The 20,139-nt window shown below is 36.8% G+C and overlaps 1 protein-coding gene across 2 annotated transcripts in view; it reads left to right on the plus strand.

The window, feature by feature from the left end:
• Nucleotides 1–20,139, plus strand: part of LRP1B (LDL receptor related protein 1B) — a 623,792-nt gene that overhangs the window by 505,761 nt on the left and 97,892 nt on the right. For both annotated transcript variants that reach the window (XM_038143324.1, XM_038143323.1), the window contains 12 exons: nucleotides 380–499; nucleotides 2,013–2,126; nucleotides 2,309–2,458; nucleotides 4,970–5,092; nucleotides 6,850–6,969; nucleotides 8,988–9,116; nucleotides 9,966–10,088; nucleotides 10,928–11,068; nucleotides 12,241–12,428; nucleotides 13,898–14,081; nucleotides 15,317–15,402; nucleotides 18,888–19,010. In XM_038143324.1, coding sequence (XP_037999252.1) covers nucleotides 380–499; nucleotides 2,013–2,126; nucleotides 2,309–2,458; nucleotides 4,970–5,092; nucleotides 6,850–6,969; nucleotides 8,988–9,116; nucleotides 9,966–10,088; nucleotides 10,928–11,068; nucleotides 12,241–12,428; nucleotides 13,898–14,081; nucleotides 15,317–15,402; nucleotides 18,888–19,010 — 1,601 coding nt within the window. The remainder of the gene's footprint in view (nucleotides 1–379; nucleotides 500–2,012; nucleotides 2,127–2,308; nucleotides 2,459–4,969; nucleotides 5,093–6,849; nucleotides 6,970–8,987; nucleotides 9,117–9,965; nucleotides 10,089–10,927; nucleotides 11,069–12,240; nucleotides 12,429–13,897; nucleotides 14,082–15,316; nucleotides 15,403–18,887; nucleotides 19,011–20,139) is intronic.

Consider the following 20,139-nt stretch of genomic DNA (forward strand, 5'->3'; position numbering starts at 1 on the left):
AATTTGGTATGCTTCATTCTGTGTAATGCCACATGCAAACATTCTCCCCAAACAAGTGTGTCAAAACAAATGCATTTAAAGTACATGGGCATTTTGTACCAAGGTAATGAAATCTGGGAATTAGGGCACCCTTTTTCTTTTTTTTGGTCATTCTTTCTCATCATGCTTTCATTTATTGCTCTTTATCCCTATATCAGTCCAAGTTATGCCGCACAATAGATGAACAATTTCTGAAGGTTTTTTTTTTTTTTTCCTGTAGCTCGGAATGCACCACCAATTAAAATATTGTTCTGGAATGTTTGTTCGGGTTGAGGGTTTGAGGGTAAGGCTGTTTTCATGAGGTGTCAATCCAATCATGAGCTGGCATTTAACTTTCCAGAAAACAGAGGCTGTCGGAAGGGCTTCAAGCCGTGTTCCAATCGCCGCTGTGTTCCCAGTGACAAAGTCTGTGATGGTGCCAATGACTGTGGTGACAACTCTGATGAATTTGACTGCAAAGGTAAATGGCATCTTATTTCCAAGGTGATCTCAGAATATTGCTTTGTAAATACTCATTATGCAAATCGGAGTAGCTGGAAAATAACGTGTGATTTAATCATACGGTGGGATTGATGCAAAGGCTGATTTTGGTTTGCACCTACAGTCTTCTAGAAGGAGAGTGGTTTTGGCTATAAAATATATAAAATATATATGTGCATTATGCATATAATATTTTATGTTTTATATATATAAAATCTAAAATACAGGAACTGTATCTTCTGTGAAGTAATGAGAGAGAAACTTTATCGCAGACAGCTTGAAAGATGGTGATTTCTCCTTGCACGTGCTTCTTCTATGAAGCACCAAATGCTCTGTTTCTCTGCTTCTCTGATGCATGGAAGTATCCATGTCCTTTGCAAACCTCACTAGAATTGTTCTCCTTTTCATATCAGAATTGTTTTTTGATTTATATCTTTTAACATGAATATTTATATCCCTGCAACAGCCAATGCATATCAGCAGACCACACAAATCCTTAGTTACAATTCAGAAAGGTTGGCAGGGATATTATTCCACGTGATTTATAACTAAAAGCTAAATAGCTGTAGTAACAAGCATTTTTTGAAGACACCAAATTATTTTTAATAATTTATCTAAATATAAGTGTAGGGAAAAAACATATAGGCAAGAACCCCTAGCTGGTTTTACAAGAAATAAATCTGAGAGATTCATGGATGATCCTGAAAATGCTTTTTCCTCCCTCAAATGATGATGTGGTGTTTTCGGTTTGAAACCAGGTGGAAACACCAATTTCATGTAGTGGTTTTGGTTTGCAAATTTGGGATTTCACCAACTTTGAGATTTCCTGGCCAAGGCACTACTGAGTGCGGTGGGTTCAGTGCTGGCCAATCACCAGTGCACTCACTTCCTGCTGTGAGGTAGGATCAGGAGAAAGGCAAAGCAGTCCCAAAACTTTAAAAGAGTATAAAGAAAAATTTATTAATAGTAACTAGAAGAAAGAGTAATAAGAAGCAAAACAAAACCTTCAGAACACTTCTGCTCCCCCCACAACCTTTTCTTTCCCACTGACAATGTAAAGAAACAAAAACCTAAAATTTCAGTCAGTTTGACAGTTCTAGAACAGTCCTTCTTCAGTTCACTTAGGGAGAGAAGTCCTTCTTGTTAATGTGGAGACTTCTCCACAAGAAAAAAACAGTTCTCTCGTGGCTCACAATTTTTCCACGAATAGCAGTCACCCATGGAAATCTGAAATCATGCAAAACCAGGACAATTGATTATCTCAAAATTAATTGAATTACCTAGAGACACTTTTAGGCTAAAAAAATAAATTAAAAAATTAGCAACTTATGAAGTGTAATAAACTCCAAGTCATATGTCTGCTGGAAGGTACAGTGTGTTCTGAATGCCTCATTCTGAAAGGCAGAAGGCTTAAGCATCATCATGTGCCTGATGTGCATCTGAAGAGTGTGTTTAGCACACAAATTTACACCCTTTATAACCATATGTTGCAGACTCGGCGTGCGCCCCGGCAGAATTCCGCTGTGCAGATGGGGTTTGTGTGGGGAAATCAGCGCAGTGCAACCAGATCATTGACTGTGCAGATGCCTCGGATGAAAAGAACTGCAGTGAGTTTGTGCTCGTGCTCCCTCCCAGCAGCTGCTCCCTGATTATTCCTTGTTACGGAGCAGTTCATTCCTGGGTGCTGCTGCTTGGGATTCCAACGCCTGCGTGGGCTCCTCCAGCCCAACGTGAAAATAAAATGTTGAGGCTCTCAGGCTGTGTGTGGTAATTTTCTGTCTCTTTCCAGATAATACAAACTGTGCTTACTTCTATAAACTTGGGATAAAATCTTCAGGATTTATCAGCTGTAATTCAACTTCTCTCTGCATACTGCCAGAATGGATTTGTGATGGGTCTAATGACTGCGGAGATTATACAGATGAATTAAAATGCCCAGGTAACTGTAAAAAAAAATAAACTTAAAAAACCAAGCCCAAAATAATAATTTACCTTTTAAACAAAGAAAAAAAAAGTCCTGTTTGGAGATTGTTTCTCATTGTGTTGCAAAATGTTTATTTGGTCCATACTGATATATTTAATGTAGAGATTATTGCAATGCTGAATGCAGTTTATTCACCTTTATTTTGTGTTTCCTGGGATTATGCAAATTATTACAAATGAATACTGACTTTTTTTTGAAGCAAACTGCAATGTCTAGCGTTCTGTTTCCACCAGGTTAGGGTTGTCATTTATCATTTTTATTTAAGTAAAACATGAGTCATTAAAATGTCAAGCTCATCAAGCATCAGCATAATCACTCAGGAACTTTTATTAGCTACTGCTTTAGTGGGTGGTATTTCTTTTCTTGCTGACTTGTTTTACTTTCTCTTTTATTTGGTGGAGGTCCTTGGAAGAGACTGCCAGGGTAGAATCCAGGGTTATTGCTTTTGTGATAGCAGCCAGGAGAAAGGGATCATGACAACTCGAGGCCCAGACACAGGAATGGGGTTCTATTTAATATTGACTAATGAATTATTCATAATTTTAAATTCTTACCAAATGAAGGAGGGCATTTATGTGTTTGCTCCATTTTTATCCAGATCCCTTTGTTTGAGTTTGAGAATATTAAGTACAAAATAAAAGCATTTTTTATTTCTATTTTTTTATAATTGATTCATTCTAGAATGAAATTAACCTCCTGTTGACCAGTAACTCTCTTTCCTCTAAGAACGAGTGTTAAATAAAAGTAAATACTTACTAAATAATAAATTTTATTTGTTTGTAAAGTTAGAATTTCTAATTTTATTGTTCAATGCCATCAATTTTTTGCATAGTAGTGGACATAATCTGATTCTTTCCATTCAATATTCTCTCTATCTGTTGATAATCCTGTTGTGTCACCAGAAAGTTTATTAGAATTCTCATATACATTGTGCCAAATTGATTGACAAAAATATTACCAGGATCCAGAGGAACCTGGGACTTCAGCAGTACTGTCAGCCAACCCATCATTAAGAAGTTCCATTAGTCCTGTAAAATAGATGCATATTAAGTTAGAATTTTCATTCTAATCTCTACATTCTCTAGATTTTCTCTTAATTATGTAGAATTTGTTGTATATAACACTTCATTACGGTCAAAATATTTAATTTGCTATATTTTTAGACAAAGAAAGGGTTTTTTTTTTTCCATACCAAGGAAAATGTTGAGATCGGTGTGCTACAGCTTCGGTAAACTAATGTTGCATAAGTACACTAATGTGCATTTTATTCCATTGTCCATTTATTTGTATTACTTCTTTCTGAATTCCAAATGTGTGCCAAAATGTTCCATCATTTTAATGTGCGACTAATTGCCTGGATCATTCCTCCCTTTACCTGGAAGCAATACCGTTCCCACTCAGCCTACATGTGATTTCCTTTGCCATTTCGTTCAAAACTGACCAGCTCTGGCACATTAAGTTTTTGAGTGTTGTTTCTGTTATGAACATTGCAGTTCCCATTAGCAGTTTGGTTCAGTGTCATTGTTCTTACAGGAAATTACAGACAATACTCATGGAGGGTAGCTTTGCTTAGGGAATCCTTAATGTCTACCAAGTCATCACAGATGTTCCACTTCTTTCTTTAGTTTTTTTTTTTTTTGTTTGTTTGTTTTTTCATTCATACAGCTGTGGAAGCCATAAATGTTTACTTTACCTTTCCTTTTAAAAGAGAGGAGGCTGAAAACAAATCCAGTACACTGAAGGAATAATGAAAACCATGGCAGAGAGTTTCAGTGGTCTCCAGTGCTTGGAATTCCATCCTGGGTTTTCCCAGGACCTTGCTTAAGATTTTGAAAATAAGCTATTATTAGACTAATGGTTCTGCTTCCATTATGGAACTCTACATGTGGCATGTATTCTTTCCTCACACCTGGTTTCTTAATCATTCATAAAAGTTAAATTTTAAATTACTTTCTGACTCAACAAAATTAAAAAGACAAGGGGAAAAGTTTTTAATTTCTGACCAAGTCTAAACCTCTGGCTCCAGCATCACTGGTACAGCTCCTGTTAGTCAGTGCATGCATGAGATTTGTGGCTTCTCCCAGTGACAAAATACTGCCACAATTAGATTATCTTGTAAATGACAGCAGAAAGTTCAGAAGGGCAATTTCTTCAGCTGGTGTAAAACAACAAGCAATGCTGACCTGCCTGACCTCAAAACCTGTAAACTGAACTACTTTCCTCTCTAGGCCTTTTGATTTAGTTTGAAGCTGTGCTCTGATTCTTCTCTAAAAAAATAAAAAAACTACTATTTCAGCTCCCTAAACTCCTTTGCAATCACTTTTTTTTTTTTATGAACACATTTTTTTTCCATTTTTAGACATAAACACTTTGTCCATCAGTATTCAGAAATTTAGCAGAAATGTATTAGGCTCCTAATCATACTAGTAGAGACCATTTTACATTACATTCTTTATTTTATCACAGTTCAAAACAAACCCACATGTGAAGAAAATTATTTTGGTTGTCCTAGTGGAAGATGTATTCTGACCACCTGGCTTTGTGATGGGCAGAAAGACTGTGAGGACGGAGTAGATGAATTGCACTGTGGTGAGCATTTTGTCTTATTTGTATTTCTCTAGTCACTAGTGCACTTTGGAAACAAAGAAGTGTGCATATGTATCTCAGAGATTCTATAAGAAAGTCTTTAATCCTGTGTTTCCTGATTCAACTCTAATACTTCATGCTGCCAATACCTTAAATTCTATTTCATGCCAGAATGAAAGCCCTTTAATTTTTTTTTTCTCTTAAGGATATATTTATATACAGTGTATTTACAGGGTTTTCTATTACTTTAATATTTAAAAATCCCACTAATTCTTCACAACTCCTCATTAGAGGAGTTTTACAGATATAATGAATTGAATCAGTATCTGGAGCCCAGCAGGAAATACCCAAACCCCACAGTAGGCAATACTTTGCATCAGGTGCCATACAGATATAATTGTTTAAAGTAATGACAAAAGTGATGTAAATAAAATACAGCATGAACTGTGAGCTGGGTTAAGGGTCTGTTCTGTCTCAGATCTTTTCAGATTCTTAAATTTTACCTAATTGAGGCACAAAGCAGTTTGGTTTTACTTCTGGTGAGAGCTAGTCTTTTCAGTTTGTATGGATTGCCTGAATGGATTATTTTTGTAATGAAATTGTACCAGAGAGCAGTGTCAAATTTTTCTATTCCCAATTTAAATAAGACCTGAAATTCGGGGCTTTTTTTCAGTTTTTTGTGGTTTTTTTCATTTATTTCTTACCATGACTGAACATTTTATTACTTATTATTTATTTTATTACTCTCTTCATGACCCAGTTCCCACTGACATGCTTCCATATTTGGTTTGCAGTTTACATTGTATATTTTTATCTCATGACTTTATAATTAGGAAGTGCTGTGCATATGGCAATCAGAATCTTTTCTGTTGATTACATTTGTCAAACATAACTTGGTGTTTACATTTCCAGGTGTTATACTCTTGTGTACAATCCTGTAAATGGAATTAGTTGGTTTTGTGGGCGAAAGAGAAGGGAGTTAAGTCAATGCTTCTTTCTCCATTGATTGCTCTTGCCCATTTTTAGATACCTGTTACAATGTTCTCCTTGAAATTCAGATTTCTTACCTAAAATTCTTTTTAACGTTAATATTAGAATTTGTTGTCATCAATGTCAGTTGCAACAAGATGAACTTTATTCTTAAAGAAAGAAGCCTGGGAAAAATGCAAGACCTGAATTTTTCAGAAAAGAATAGCATTGCTTTAGGACAGTTTTGCAGTCTGATTTTGAAATGTAGAAGCTCTCATTTTCAATGTATAGAAAAATGTAAATGGGCTAAAGCAAATGCACAGAAATCTTTCTTGTGAGAAAAAAAACCCATGGTATCTTTTAAGGATGGAGTTAACTTCTGGAATACCAGGAGGAAGGCTGGGTTGGAAAATTTGAACTCTGCCCTCTCTGTCCTACTGCCCAAACAAAGCAGTTCACGATAGTTGTAGCAGCTGTTAGGTATGCAAATCAGGCTTCAGGTTTTTTAAGTGTTTATCCTCATCCCACTTACAAAATATTTGAAAATATTGGAATGTCTTTGGAATGTTTCACTGTTTATTTTTAAAAATCTGTTGGTGAATGCAAACTTGCACAAACTGATAATATGCTGAATAACGAGATTGGGATTGTACAGAGTTTGAGTGTTTAAATACATGGAAACTGGGAGGAGGGAAAGGAGCAGTGCAAAAAATCCTAAACTGTGCTTGAAACAGCAGGGAATGCAGGGATGTTGTGAACCTAACAAATGCAGGGCCTGGTGTCATCCCCAGATTCCTCCTGCTCCTGGAATCAGTTTGCTTGCTCTGCAAACAAGTGCATCTCCAAGCAGTGGACCTGCGATGGTGAGGACGACTGCGGAGATGGTTTAGATGAGAGCGATGCCATCTGTGGTGAGTTGGAGCTTCTCAGTTCTGGGTTGGGTCAGATCATGCTGAATGAGGGAGTCCACGTGTTCCAAGGAGAGGCTGGGAGGGGAACAAGGACAGAGTCTCCAAAGGGTGGGATGGTCTCCTCCCTCAGCCCCCTTCAACCAGCAGATTTATGGAAACTGTATGGAAATAATATTTCCATTTTACGGAAACTGTATGATTTGTGTAATTCTATTGATGCCTAGAGAGGCTGACCTGGAACAGAGGCTAGACACAGTTAAAGGAATAAAGTAGGTATTTATTAAAAGGCCTTATCAAAGGGTACACCTTGGGCAGTACAAGAGCACGGCCGTGGCTCTGGCCCAGATGAACCAAAAATGGTTGCAAAAATGGGCAACTGGTCAAGAGTTTTCACACTTTTATAAGTTTTGGTCTATTTACATATTGGAGTTGATTGTCCAGTCACAGCTTCAGGTTATGCAGTCCCACCCCCCAGTTTGCTCTTCTCAATTTGCTGGTGTTTACACTTTTTGGGCCTGAAGCTGCAATGGTGTCCTTGGTTCTCAGGCTAGAATAAGTTCTAAGCTGTGAAGAGAACTTACTAACACTTCATACGAAGTTTATAGTTACACGCTAAGGCAGTACAGAATCTGAAAAGTATGAAAGGTTAAACTTAAGGCATCACTATCAATAAAGTTATGAATGGCAAACCAGCTGGGTAGAAGGACAGCCAGCCTGTTCTCCAGTTTCTATCCTTGATGTAAAACCCTTGTTTGAGTTGTACATTTGAGTGCCAGGTACTCAAAGACACTAAAGTTATTGTATTTTTGTTTTAGGTTTGTTTTTTTTTTCCCCAGCTGTTTCTTCTGTTCCCTCTTAGATAAGGTAAAAATACTTCACTAAAAAGGAGACAGTGCATTTTCTACTAGTTTTAATTAGAATTTAATTAAATAATAAAATATTTTAAAAATTATTTTCTGTCTTACTTATGCAAGAGGGGCAACTTTTGCTTACTTACACTCATTTGCCATTTTTCTATATTTCTGGAATTGAACTTCATGTTAAACAAATACTGATTTTTCTAGGATTTTCTTCCAAATGGAATAAGTTTAACCCTAGGGTATAATATTATCTTAAAAAATAGCCAAAAAATATTAGGTAAATAAAATGTTGAGTTAGTTGGATCAGAGCCGCCAGATATTTTTACTCCCACTGCTGTTGTACTTGGTACACATTGTTTTCTTCTCTGTGGGAGTGATTAACAAAAGTTTGGAGTGCTTTTGGCTTCCTGGAATAGCATTTGATGATGCAGGGATCATGTGATTTGCAAGATCAGTTCCTTTGTCCAGTCAGTCCAAAGTTACTGACCAAAACTGGTTTGAAAAGTTATTCTGCTGGATAGTTTCAATGAAGTATGGGGAATTTAAGAGGCTGAATAAATGAAAAGAATGGAAGACACAGCAGATGGTCAAAAGCTGGGGTTGTTTAGCCTGGAGAAAAGGAGACTGAGAGGTGACTTTTTCACTCCTTATCTACAACTCCCTGAAAGGTGGCTGTGCTCAGGTGGGGTTGGTCTCTTTCACCAGGCAACAACTGACAGAACCAGAGGACACAGTCTCGAGCTGCATCAAGGGAAATATAGGTTGGATATTAAGAAAAAGTTTTTCATGGAAAGAGTGATAAAATTCTAGAATGGCCTGCCTGGGGAGGTGGTGGTCACCATCCCTGGATATGTTTAAAAAAGTCTGGATGTGGCACTGGATGCCATGGCTTATGTGAGGTGTTGAGGCATGAGTTGGACTCGATGATCTTGAAGGTCTCATCCAACCTTCAGTGATTTTGTGAATTCTGTGAAAATTTGACTGTAAAACAATCCCAGCCAGTAGGTTTATCATAGTGTGCAGAATGAAATAATCTCCAAGATTTTAAAATAAACCCCTTTAATCAGTACCAGTCATCATACAAACATGGGCTAGGGTATTCCAGCTGGGCATTTGGGATGGTTCAGTGCTGAGGGCTCCTCTGCCATGTGTCCCCAGGCTCAGTGACATGTGCTGCAGACACCTTCAGCTGCCTGGGCTCCCACGCCTGCGTGCCCCAGCACTGGCTCTGCGACGGGGAGCGTGACTGTCCCAACGGAAGCGATGAGCTCTCTACAGCGGGCTGTGGTAGGTTTGCATGTCCAAAAAATTGTTATTCTCATGCTATTTCATGTTATTGTCATGTCCACTTTGCTGGTGAAGAGTGCTGAGCTATGTGTGAGCACACAGAGCAAGATCCTTCGCAGCTTTACGCAGGCTGACACAGCGAGGCAGCCCAGCTGGAGATCAGGATGTGTGGCACTTCACAGGCATTATTCAGTGTTCACTGGTGAAAATCAGTACTTCAGTGACATTGCAGTTTTATTGCTTTTCCTGGAGAAAATGCTGCTGCTCATGTCAAGGAGGACATGCATCAAGAAGGGAGATGCAAGTTCTGTCTTCAGATTGTTCAGATCCTGACATCTCTTGCCCTATAAAATGTTACTTCCAGTCTGCCTGAGACACGTTTCCATGAGCAGTGTCAGGAGTTCAGGAACTTTCATTGGAGGAGATTTTTTTATTAATACATAAAAATGGCACACAAGTATATTCTATATATTTTGAGTGTTTGTGGACTTCAAAGAGCATTTGTTCAGGAGCAGACCAATATAAGGACATCACTTTTTCCAAAATATTCTTTTCTTCAGAGCCAGACCTTAGTTTAGTCATAGACAGCATCAACTTCTGAAGCTATTCTTTCTTGGATTACAGAAGATTTTTAGCTATCTTTACTTCTGTAGCATTCTTTGTGATGAGTAGCTTTTTCTGGTATTGAATTGTGTGATGCTTTTTATCTGACTAAAAAGTTATGGTTATTTCCATTGAATTCCCTCAAATTCACTTCTCATTTCATCTTTGTGTAAGAAAATCGGCTGTTTATCTGATTGTTCTCAATTTCTTTCTTTCTTTTTTTTTTATGTGCTGTGTTTTCCTTAGCTCCCAATAACACTTGTGATGAGAATGCTTTCATGTGCCATAACAAAGTCTGCATTCCCAAACAGTTTGTTTGTGACCACGATGATGACTGTGGAGATGGATCAGATGAATCCCTGGAATGTGGCAAGTATAACAAAAATAGAGTAAATAGAACAATTTCACATTGCTAACTGTAAGGCATTCTTCAGCGTCTGCTACTCTAAGGCATTATTGAAAAAGAAAGCTCTTCTTTTTTTTAAAATAATTTTAATTCTCACTTTTAAATTAGGCATTAATTATTACAGCTTGGAATTAACTTGGATCTGAGGCTACAGTGACAAATTATTTTCCATAGAGTCTTACAGATGATTGCTAATAATATTTAGGAGAATTTTAAAAGTATGCCCTTGAATTTCTTCTTTAATAAGTTTATCTTTATTGTATGTATTTTTGTCTTTGTCTCCATATATGGGTTTTTTTCTATCAAAGAAAATGCACATCTGTCATGATTATCACTGCATTTAAATTATATCAACTATAATCATATGTGAATGTTTAATTTTCACCCTTCACAGGAATTTAGGATGTCTTATATGTTCTGAGTGTCTGTTCAATGTATCTGAGCCATACTCAGAAACATTAATCTATATAAATAATTTTTATGGAAAATATAGAGCAAATATCCCCTTCAAAATGACAAATTGGTGATTATCAGGCCTGTTTTTGTGCTGTTACAATCTATATTGGTTACGGACTCTTAAATTTGCTACAGAAATGAGAACCACAACAGAAAGTAGCTAGAAAATATCTGTATATTATAGATTTCTTTATTTTGATTTCTCTTTTTTTCTGGTGTATGCGCACAACACTCTGCATCTCTAAAGGGAGCAAAAAATAATTTTCTTTCTGTTGCTTCAGACATGCAGAATTTTATGTTGAAACTATGAGAGCAAGCATGAGGTGGGTGGTTGCTGGTTTTGTAGGGTATCGTCGCTGCCGTCCTGGGGAGTTCACCTGTGCTGATGGGCGCTGCCTGCTGAATTCCCAGTGGCAATGTGATGGGGACTTCGACTGCCCAGACCACTCTGATGAAGCCCCCATCAACAGCAAGTGCAAAAGTTCAGGTTTGTAATTTTTTGCACCAAGTGCAGAAGTTCAGGTTTGTAATTTTTTTGAAGAACACATGTGATCTTTCTTTTTTGGGAGCGATGGTTTAGGGCTCTAAGTCAGCAAATGTAAAACCTCGTACCTTACATTTCCAGTGCTTTCATGGTGATTTTGCTCACATCTTGCAAGAACAAAGTGTTCTGAGCATCCAAAGCTTCAGTTCACAACGTCCAAGCAGCCAGTTCCTGTGGAATAAAATAGCAAACACTTCCTTACTGCATAACTCTTGTTGATGCTAAAATAAAATTATATTAATATTGTAATTTCCAAAGTTTCTAGATTGCTCTTATAATGGTTACTGTGTTCCAGATATTCATCACGCAGAAGGAGTTCATATAAAAGGGGATGTAAACTTGCTCCCACTATAAATAATAAACACTGCTTTAATTTTTTAGGAAATTATTGACTGAATGCTATTGGTTTTATTGATATTTTCTCCTTACATTAATAAGTTTGATGAGGTCTGATTGGTTTTTGAGAGGGAAATTAGTCCTGGTCTGCATTTGTTGTTCTAGTCTGTGGCTTTTTGAAAGTCCAATTCTTCTGTCTAGACCTTAGGATTTCACTGCACTGTAGCCTGGTTCTTTATTCCAATTTTGATGGAAAACACTCATCTACTGTGAGGTGAGGCAGCACACCTGCCTTATATTTATTTAAATGCTCCAATTGTTATTTGAAGGATGTGAGTGTATCTGAAATGATGTATTGAAGTTTTGCCAAACAGGGAAGAACATATTTGCAAGTCATTAGACAAGGAATGCATTGGAATTCAGCCAGTTGTGTTCCTAAACCCCTCAGCGTCCACAGCAGGGGGAACCCACTGGTTTTTAACTTTTGGAAACTAGAACTGTATTTTGTGCAGAGATTATGTAGAGAGTTCTCCATTATATGAAAATAAATGTATAGGAGGGAGTAATAAGTTGATGTCTTCACCCATTTTTCCACGAGAGGAATAACCCTCAAAGACACTGAAAAGAGAGAAGTTATTATAAAGCTATCAATAAAGAATAAATATTCAATTGTTACACAATTTTCTCCTTTTGCATGCACACAGCAGCTGATCCATGAGAAAACTAATTCCAAATGCTAAAAGATGACACCAAGTTGTGTGTTCTTTTTTGTTTTCCAGAGCAGTCATGTAACAGCTCTTTTTTTATGTGCAAAAATGGCAAGTGCATTCCTCAAAGTGAGGTTTGTGATAACAAAGAAGATTGCAGTGATGGGTCTGATGAGAAAAGCTGCCACATTAATGAATGCCTCAGTAAGAAAGTCAGTGGCTGTTCCCAGGATTGCCAGGACCTTCCTGTTGGATACAAGGTGAATAATTGCAAAATGTGGTTTAATGCAATGTGAGTTTTTAGCTCTCAAGTGTTTAACTACTGCATGATTATTATAAAGCCTCACTGTGTGGTATCTCTTTGTAGTGAAGAAGCTTACGTGCCAAAATAAGAACATTGAAATTTTCATTTCCTGTAAGCAAACAATTGCCAATTGTATTTAAAAAATAGTACAGTTTATATTTTAAACCTATGGAAAGGTGCTTTAAATACAACAAATCATACTGGTGTATACAGAGCACTGAAGGTCAATGAGTAAAAATTTTACAATACATAGGAATGAACAGCAGAAATACTGGTTTTCTCCATTTTTTTGATTTGTTTTGTTTTGTTTTTTTCCCCAAGACAGAGACTCTTACAGAAATATTTAAACAAAGTAATATCACCTTAGTAGCAGAATAAAACTGTTCCTTGTCTGCGTGTGAGGATGTTTTTTGAATCTGCTCTTTGGCCTTGACAAGTAGAGAGGAAAGCTTGCAGCAGCCTGTAAATAGCAGCTAAAAATAGAAGAAAGACTTTTTTCAGGGTTTTAACTCTGAAGTAACCTTAACAGCACTCCCAAAGTTTCATCTTTTCAGCTGAACATGGGCCCACTGAGAAATAAATAAAATCTGTGCAGCTTGGCTTAGATCTGCAGGTATTCAACCCTCTGGAGCTGTGAGGGTTGAGACAGAGACTCAAGAGCTGTTGGGTTCAACAAAAACCTTGTTGAAGTGGTGGAGAAAGCACGTCCTGGATCTTTGCAGAGAGAAATAGAGAATATAGGAGGGAACATGACAGGAAGTCTTCTGTAGATAAAATTTATGCCCCTTTTTCAAAACCCCTCTGCCCAGCTGTATTTTGCACCTTTCACATTGCATCTGATAAAGTTGCCAGGATCATCACCAGACCCAAATAAATGTCAGAGAAAAAAGAATATTCTGAGTTAGAAAGGATCTACAAGAATTGTCCATGTCCAGCTCCTAATTGGCCTCAAGAGTTCTGATTCACATTCCTGTGTTGGTTACACAGATTGCTAGGTGGTATCAATGATTCCAGGGAAAATAGTTAAAAACTGTCTATCTTTACCAAAAAGCACATGTATAATTGAAACTTTAGAACTCCAAAGGGTCCATCCATTATTATTTTCAAGAAAAAATCCTTTCTATATTTTTGAAAAGGTGTGCTTTACTTTTTCTTCAGTTAAAGTAGAAAGAATAATTACTCGTTCTACAGGGTTTTGTTTGGGTTTTTTTTTTTTTGGAGGAAATAGTGCTTAGGATCACATCAGCAATATTTGAAAAGAAAAGTAGGCATGGCTCCTGTAAACCATACAAGCAGCAAAGTAATTAGGATGTTACTTGAAAAAATGAGATGCATAAAAAGTTTATGATGCTAACATATTCAGAAGCAAGTACACACAGGTAATAAACAGAATTAAAAATGAATGTGTTTGGTTTTCTTTCCCAGTGCAAATGCTGGCCTGGATTCCTCCTGAAGGATGATGGCAAAACGTGTGTAGATATTGATGAATGTTCATCTGGATTTCCCTGTAGCCAGCAATGCATCAATACCTATGGAACCTACAAATGCTTGTGTGCAGAAGGGTATGAAACACAGCCTGATAACCCAAATGGCTGCAAATCCCTTTCAGGTATTACTATTTAATGCTTTTACAATTCACAGCTGTATCAAAATAATTTGTGGAAAAAAATTAGCCCCGAGGTCTGTGTTACCTTTATATGCAAGATAAAACCAGAGTTACTTTGAATCTGCTACTTTTTCAATATAAAATAAGAATGTGGCTGTGTCTGAATGCAGTAATAAGTTATATTTCTAGTCTGTGTTTTCCTCAGTTCATTTGTAGTAAATAGATACATTGGTTTTTAAAAGTGTGAATAATTCACATTATTAGAGAAAGTATTAGAGAAGTTAAAATACATCACTTAGTTCTGCTTCTGAGTCAGATGATAATAGCATGGTTATGATACGATTTCATCACCTTTAGAATATTAGAATGTACATCAAGCTTCCTCATCTGAAAAGGAGGAACAGGAAAAAGTAATAGAAAATGCAAACTGTTATAACATGCAAATGTGTTCAGTAGAGGAGCAGAGTAGGCTGGACAGCACATTACATTCTAGAGTGCAAGAGCAGTAGATACAAAGCCTTTAAAAAGCCTTTAATGCATTTTTAGTTATCACTGGTAAACTTTTTTTTTTAGTCAAAATGTTTCTCAATAGAGCTGATAAAGACAGCCTTAAAAAACTTAAAAATATATTTTTAGAATTATGTATGTCAGTGTCAGAGATGTTTCAGTGATATCATGAATGAGTATCTGAAAGTAAATACTTTTTATAAACTAGAGAGCCAGGGTAACACAAAGTCAAATCTGGCTTCAGTCAAACTTAAAAAAAAATAAAAAAATCAAGGTTATTATGAGTAGCTGTTTCTTTCTCACTATATCATTTAGACTAATGAAATCTCAAAAAGCAATGGTCACAACACGCTTAGTTTGCAACCATAATAAGTAGTCAGTGTTAAACTGAAAGGAAATGTTGAAATTAAAACATATGGAATGAAATATATTTCCCATTTAATCTCTGGCATTAAATTAGGATAAAATACAGTGTGGTTCCCATATTACAAAGGCAAAAGAATTAAATTGCATTGAAAGATATACTAATTGATTGCTTTGTTCATTTTTATACTGCATCATTGATCTTTCTTGGAGCATTTGAATGTTTTAAATATTTCTTTCATCCATAACATTGATCAGAGCATGTAACATTTATTTTTCAAGCCATCTGTATTTTCAGCATTGTATTCCTGATTTTCCATAAATTAACGTAAAAGCTAGTCTAATATATTCTTTCTCCCGGGGTTTAGATGAGGAACCTTTCTTAATTCTGGCTGATCATCATGAAATAAGAAAAATTAGCACTGATGGATCCAACTACACTTTGTTGAAACAGGTATAACCATAGTACCATGCTCTAAGTTTAACTCAATACTTTTATTTTTTTCTAAAGTTTGCAACTGACAGAAACATCATCCTATAATTGGCATTGCGTGCACCACAGAACAACTGCAGTACCTTCAGAGTTATTACAATACTTTAATTGACTATTTTTTCTGGATTTGGCACGATTAAAGCTCAGGCAGTTGTTTTGTCAGTCATTCTGATGTACTGAAAAATTATGTTATTTGTGATCCTCTTCCATCACAATATGTTTTGTGCAATTTGTCTATTTCAGTTTAAAAAAAACAAACAAAAATCCCCACCTATTTGGCCATGTATTATTTGGGCCACTTACTGTTATAATCTAAATCTATTTTCAGACAGGCAATCCCAATATTTATGGTATTACAAAACGTGAACTCTTATCTTTATGTAAATCCAATTTTTAAAGTAATTGCTCTAAGATGTTATAACAGAAGAAAGAAAAAGTGAAAAACTGCAAAAATAGAATGTCACCCAGTAAATACAGAGCTGCCATTTTTAGCAGTCTGCTGTCCTTCTATGCTTCACCTAAGTGTAGTTATTTACCTCAGATTAGATTTCCAAAATATGTTCTAATAAAAATATCGATTTCCTTGAATGCTAATGGATCAATTGTAGTAAGACTAGGAAATTATTTACTCCCCATCAATATCATTAAGCTTTTTGTAACTTCTTGTGGCACTATGCTGTGCACCTAAACATCACAAGAGAGGTGCTCAGGTCTTCACAACAGTAATTATGAAATTAGCCATCTTGAATGAAACATTGCCTTTATTTAAGCTTAGACGTTGTGAAAGTCTGTCTGTTCCCCTGAAATCCTTCTGATTCCCTCTCATTTGCATCTCACTGCCTCTCTCCTCTTTTGCTGGTGTACCTGTTCATAGAAGCCTGTGAAAAGAGGGGAGCCACAGGAAGTTTTCTTCGTGGTTGGTGCTGACAGATGGTCCTGAATTCAATGGACTCCTCTTCAGGGCATTAGGGAGCAGCTCCAACCACTGAACAAAATATGTGTTTTTTCCATGTTCCATTCATTCACTGGGCTGATAAACACCTCTGCTGTTGAACCCACTGGTCTTTGCTCCTGCAAAGGCAGCATTTGATGTGAAAGCCAAAGAGGGATCTTTTCCAGCAGAACAAGGGGGGTTGTGTCCCTCATAAGGACATCCTCGTGTCCTTGTAGTGCCATGATGGATTTGGCTCTTTCCTGCACATCTAGCAAACACCAGAGTGGCTGTGGCAGAGGAGCAAACCCACCCTTTTCTCTGTGTATTTGGTCTGTGATTACCATTCTAATAGTTGTTCATATAACTCAGAATAAAGGAGCTGAAAGTAGGAGCTCCTTCACTCTTCTCTGAGTTATGTGCCAGCTTTTTCCTCTATTTTCTTTTTCTTTCTTTTATTTTTTCCCAAATACACATCAACAGTACAGCTGTTTGAATTGTGTCTCATGTATTGTCTTTGCTTTCCATTTCCTTCACTCCTAGTCATCAAAATCCTCAGGGTTTCAATAGGCAGAGTAGATAATCTTCCTCCTCGTTATTTGTGATTTTTATCTCCATGTTTTTAAGTGGGCCACCAAGGGAACACAAATCACAGCCAAGGATATATTATGTGCTGTGTGTAACAGAAACAAACCACAGGTTTAAGATGAGAGACTAAGGCAGCTGATGCCATTTGAAATCTTCCCTATTCCTTCTAAAAAGCAGATTACTTGTGAAATGACAAAGAATTATGCTAGGAGTGCTTAAGTGAGATATGTATATGATAAAGAGGAAATTATGTCTGGACAGAAAACTCTGTTACAGACGTGCAGAATTCTTTACCTGCAGTTGATGTTCTGATAAAAATTGAAATTAAACTGACCCAAAATATAACACTTGAAACCAAAGATGTGCAGGCAATTCTCTATATTAGTCTTGATCCTTAGGGAACTTTTAAAGTATTGTGGAATATATAGAGATAAGGCCATATTTTTTGCAAATTGCTGACTTGGATTTATAGAACGTTATAAAATTGTATTAAATAATATTTTGCATTCATTGACCTGTTGTCTCCTTGGTTAAGAATTTGGGATGGGGTTTCTCTGTAGATGCAATTACACTAACAGGAGGAAAAGAGACAGGAAAAATGTTTTGCAGCCCAGTTACGACTTATAGAGCTGCTGCTGGTTTTGTGAAAAGTGTCTGCATGTATTTGATATTTTTGAGACATGAGAGTGGTCTTCCCACACTGAATTGTTTCAGGCTTTTGATAATGATCATTTGTGCAGCCTAACTTCTCTTTTCCTCTACATTTTGATCAAAAGGTAGATTTACAGTAATTACTCAGCAGTAGGTGGTGGATAAGCCATGTACCAGTTTCTGTACAATTAAATATTGTCCTTAGTTGTTTACTTTGGAGCTGGCTGGTCCAGCACACTCCTTCCCAGCAATGAATTACACTAAACAGGGAGGCTGCTGATCTACCTGAGAGCAGGATGCCACTGGGCTGATAAGGGAATTGATTAACTGACCTTGAATTTATAGAGGGAATACAGACCACATCCGTTCCTTTCACTGCTGCTGCTCCGTATTTCATCGACAGCAACAACCTGGCATATTAAGAATAGTTGTGATTTCACTACCTATCAGAACATTCAGCAGGTTATGGGGCAGATAAAGAAAGAAGAGACATCATCCGAATTGCACCCCCTTTCTTCCTTATCTGCCGTTTGGGATGAAAAGCCATTATTGTATGACTGCTCCTCCCAGTGTGCTGGAGTACCTCAGATATAATCACCACTCTTTCTCAAAATATGTTGGCTTTGTAATTGGAGCCACAGGAGATTCCCAGGTGCCTGCTGGATCACCAACTTTCATGCTTTTTGTATCTACCACTGTGTCTGTGTGTATCCACACGCACGTGTATATAAATACATATTTATAGAGTACCTATAATGTAGCATCTAAGAAATCAAAACCTCCTCATTCAGGAATTAACATTAATGCCTTTTTACACCACCACCATTTTGAATTCCTGATTAATTTATATCGCTAAGGAAATTTTTTCATTATTTCAATGTCACAAAGATCATACTATTTCTGATTCTCCCATCTAGTTTGCCAAAGAAAGGCCAACGGTAGTAATCAGTAGAGAAACTGAGAAAAAATTAGAAGTATTTACTGCTAAATTTCATTTAAGTAAGAGCGTGGAAAACACAGGAGCCTCACTTAGTTCCATGTATCATCTGCATTTTTTGAAGTGACACAGTTAATTTCTCACCATATTTGTTTCTGTTACAGTCTGTCTTACTCTGTTTACAAGTAATGTATGGAAAAGAGAGGGAAGTGATTCGGAAATATGCAGACAGTAAAATAAAGCATTAGGAATATTAAGTGTGTTTTGCATTCTGAGTGCTATCCAGCAGTTTGTGTTGAAACATTTGAATAAATGGACCTTTTTTTTTTCTGTTTTTAGGGGCTGAACAATGTGATTGCAATAGACTTTGACTACAGAGAAGAGTTCATTTATTGGATTGATTCCAGCAGACCAAATGGCAGTCGCATAAACAGAATGTCTTTAAATGGAAGTGACATCAAGGTAATTGAGGATTAATAATGTCACTACTAGAATTAAATTTTTTGACTGCTTTGGGAAATGCTCCCTCATACATTTAACCCAGATTGTGAGGCTTTGGTGTATGAATACAAACGCAGCATGAGCTAGCGAGCTCTGGTAAAATTTAATTGCATTTGTATCTTATTTGAAGTAAAGATAGGGACAAGGAGAACTGTATTTAGGAGCTAAATTCCTTATGACTTATCTGACAGTTTACTGAATTGGCAGTTCCATGTGGCTTCCAGGATGCCAAAGAAGAAAAGAGCTATAATTAGGTGTAAGCTGTGTAAATACACTGGTGTATCATTTCTTCCTATATAACATTTCCTGTGATCTTCAGTTTGTTTTTGTTTCACCTCCACTACACTGATAATTAAAATAACTCAATGTCTTTGCTGTGAAGGGTAAAAGTGCACTCCCATTTCTGCACTGTCTGTTCTGCTTCTGTAGTGGATTAAGTTCACAAATCCACTATAAAACACATTTGTTGACTTGTGTGAACATTTTCCCAGAACTGGTGATAAGCAGTAAGGAATTCTTTGTTTATTCTATTATGTCTGACCTTCTGAAACAGGGACTTAAATGAGCAGCAACATATCCTGTGAGTTTTGTTCCCTCTCTGCAGACCAATAAACATGCAGAGAGAAAAGATTTGTGTCTTTCATTCTCAACTTGGTGTGTGGACTGACACAATCTCAGAGCACCTCAGCTTTGCTCCTTACGTGAGTAAGGGCTTGAAACTCACTGGCTCCAGGGACCCTTGTTTGCATCCTTCACACCAAAATAATTGTTCTTAAAAAGATGAAAAATAAGCAAGTGGATGAGCAGCTTCTGGCAATCTGATTGCATTGGGGCAAAAGTAAAACCCAGCATGCACTCAGAAGTTTTACCTGTGTGGGGAAAAAAATAGAAGACTGGCAAATCCATTAAATCCTTGAATCATATTTATTGTCTTTAAACAGTTTCCAAAGCATCCTCCTCAGCTTTTGTCCCTTCTGGATGATTCAGTATTATTTAAGGGCTGGGGATTACTCAGACTCTTTATTTCTAAGCTTCACTATCTCAAGAACAAAAAACTTTTCCCATTTAAAAGTGTTCCAATAACCAGGTA

The sequence above is a fragment of the Motacilla alba genome, chromosome 7 (genome assembly GCF_015832195.1).
Source record: "Motacilla alba alba isolate MOTALB_02 chromosome 7, Motacilla_alba_V1.0_pri, whole genome shotgun sequence".
Taxonomy (NCBI): Eukaryota; Metazoa; Chordata; class Aves; order Passeriformes; family Motacillidae; genus Motacilla; species Motacilla alba.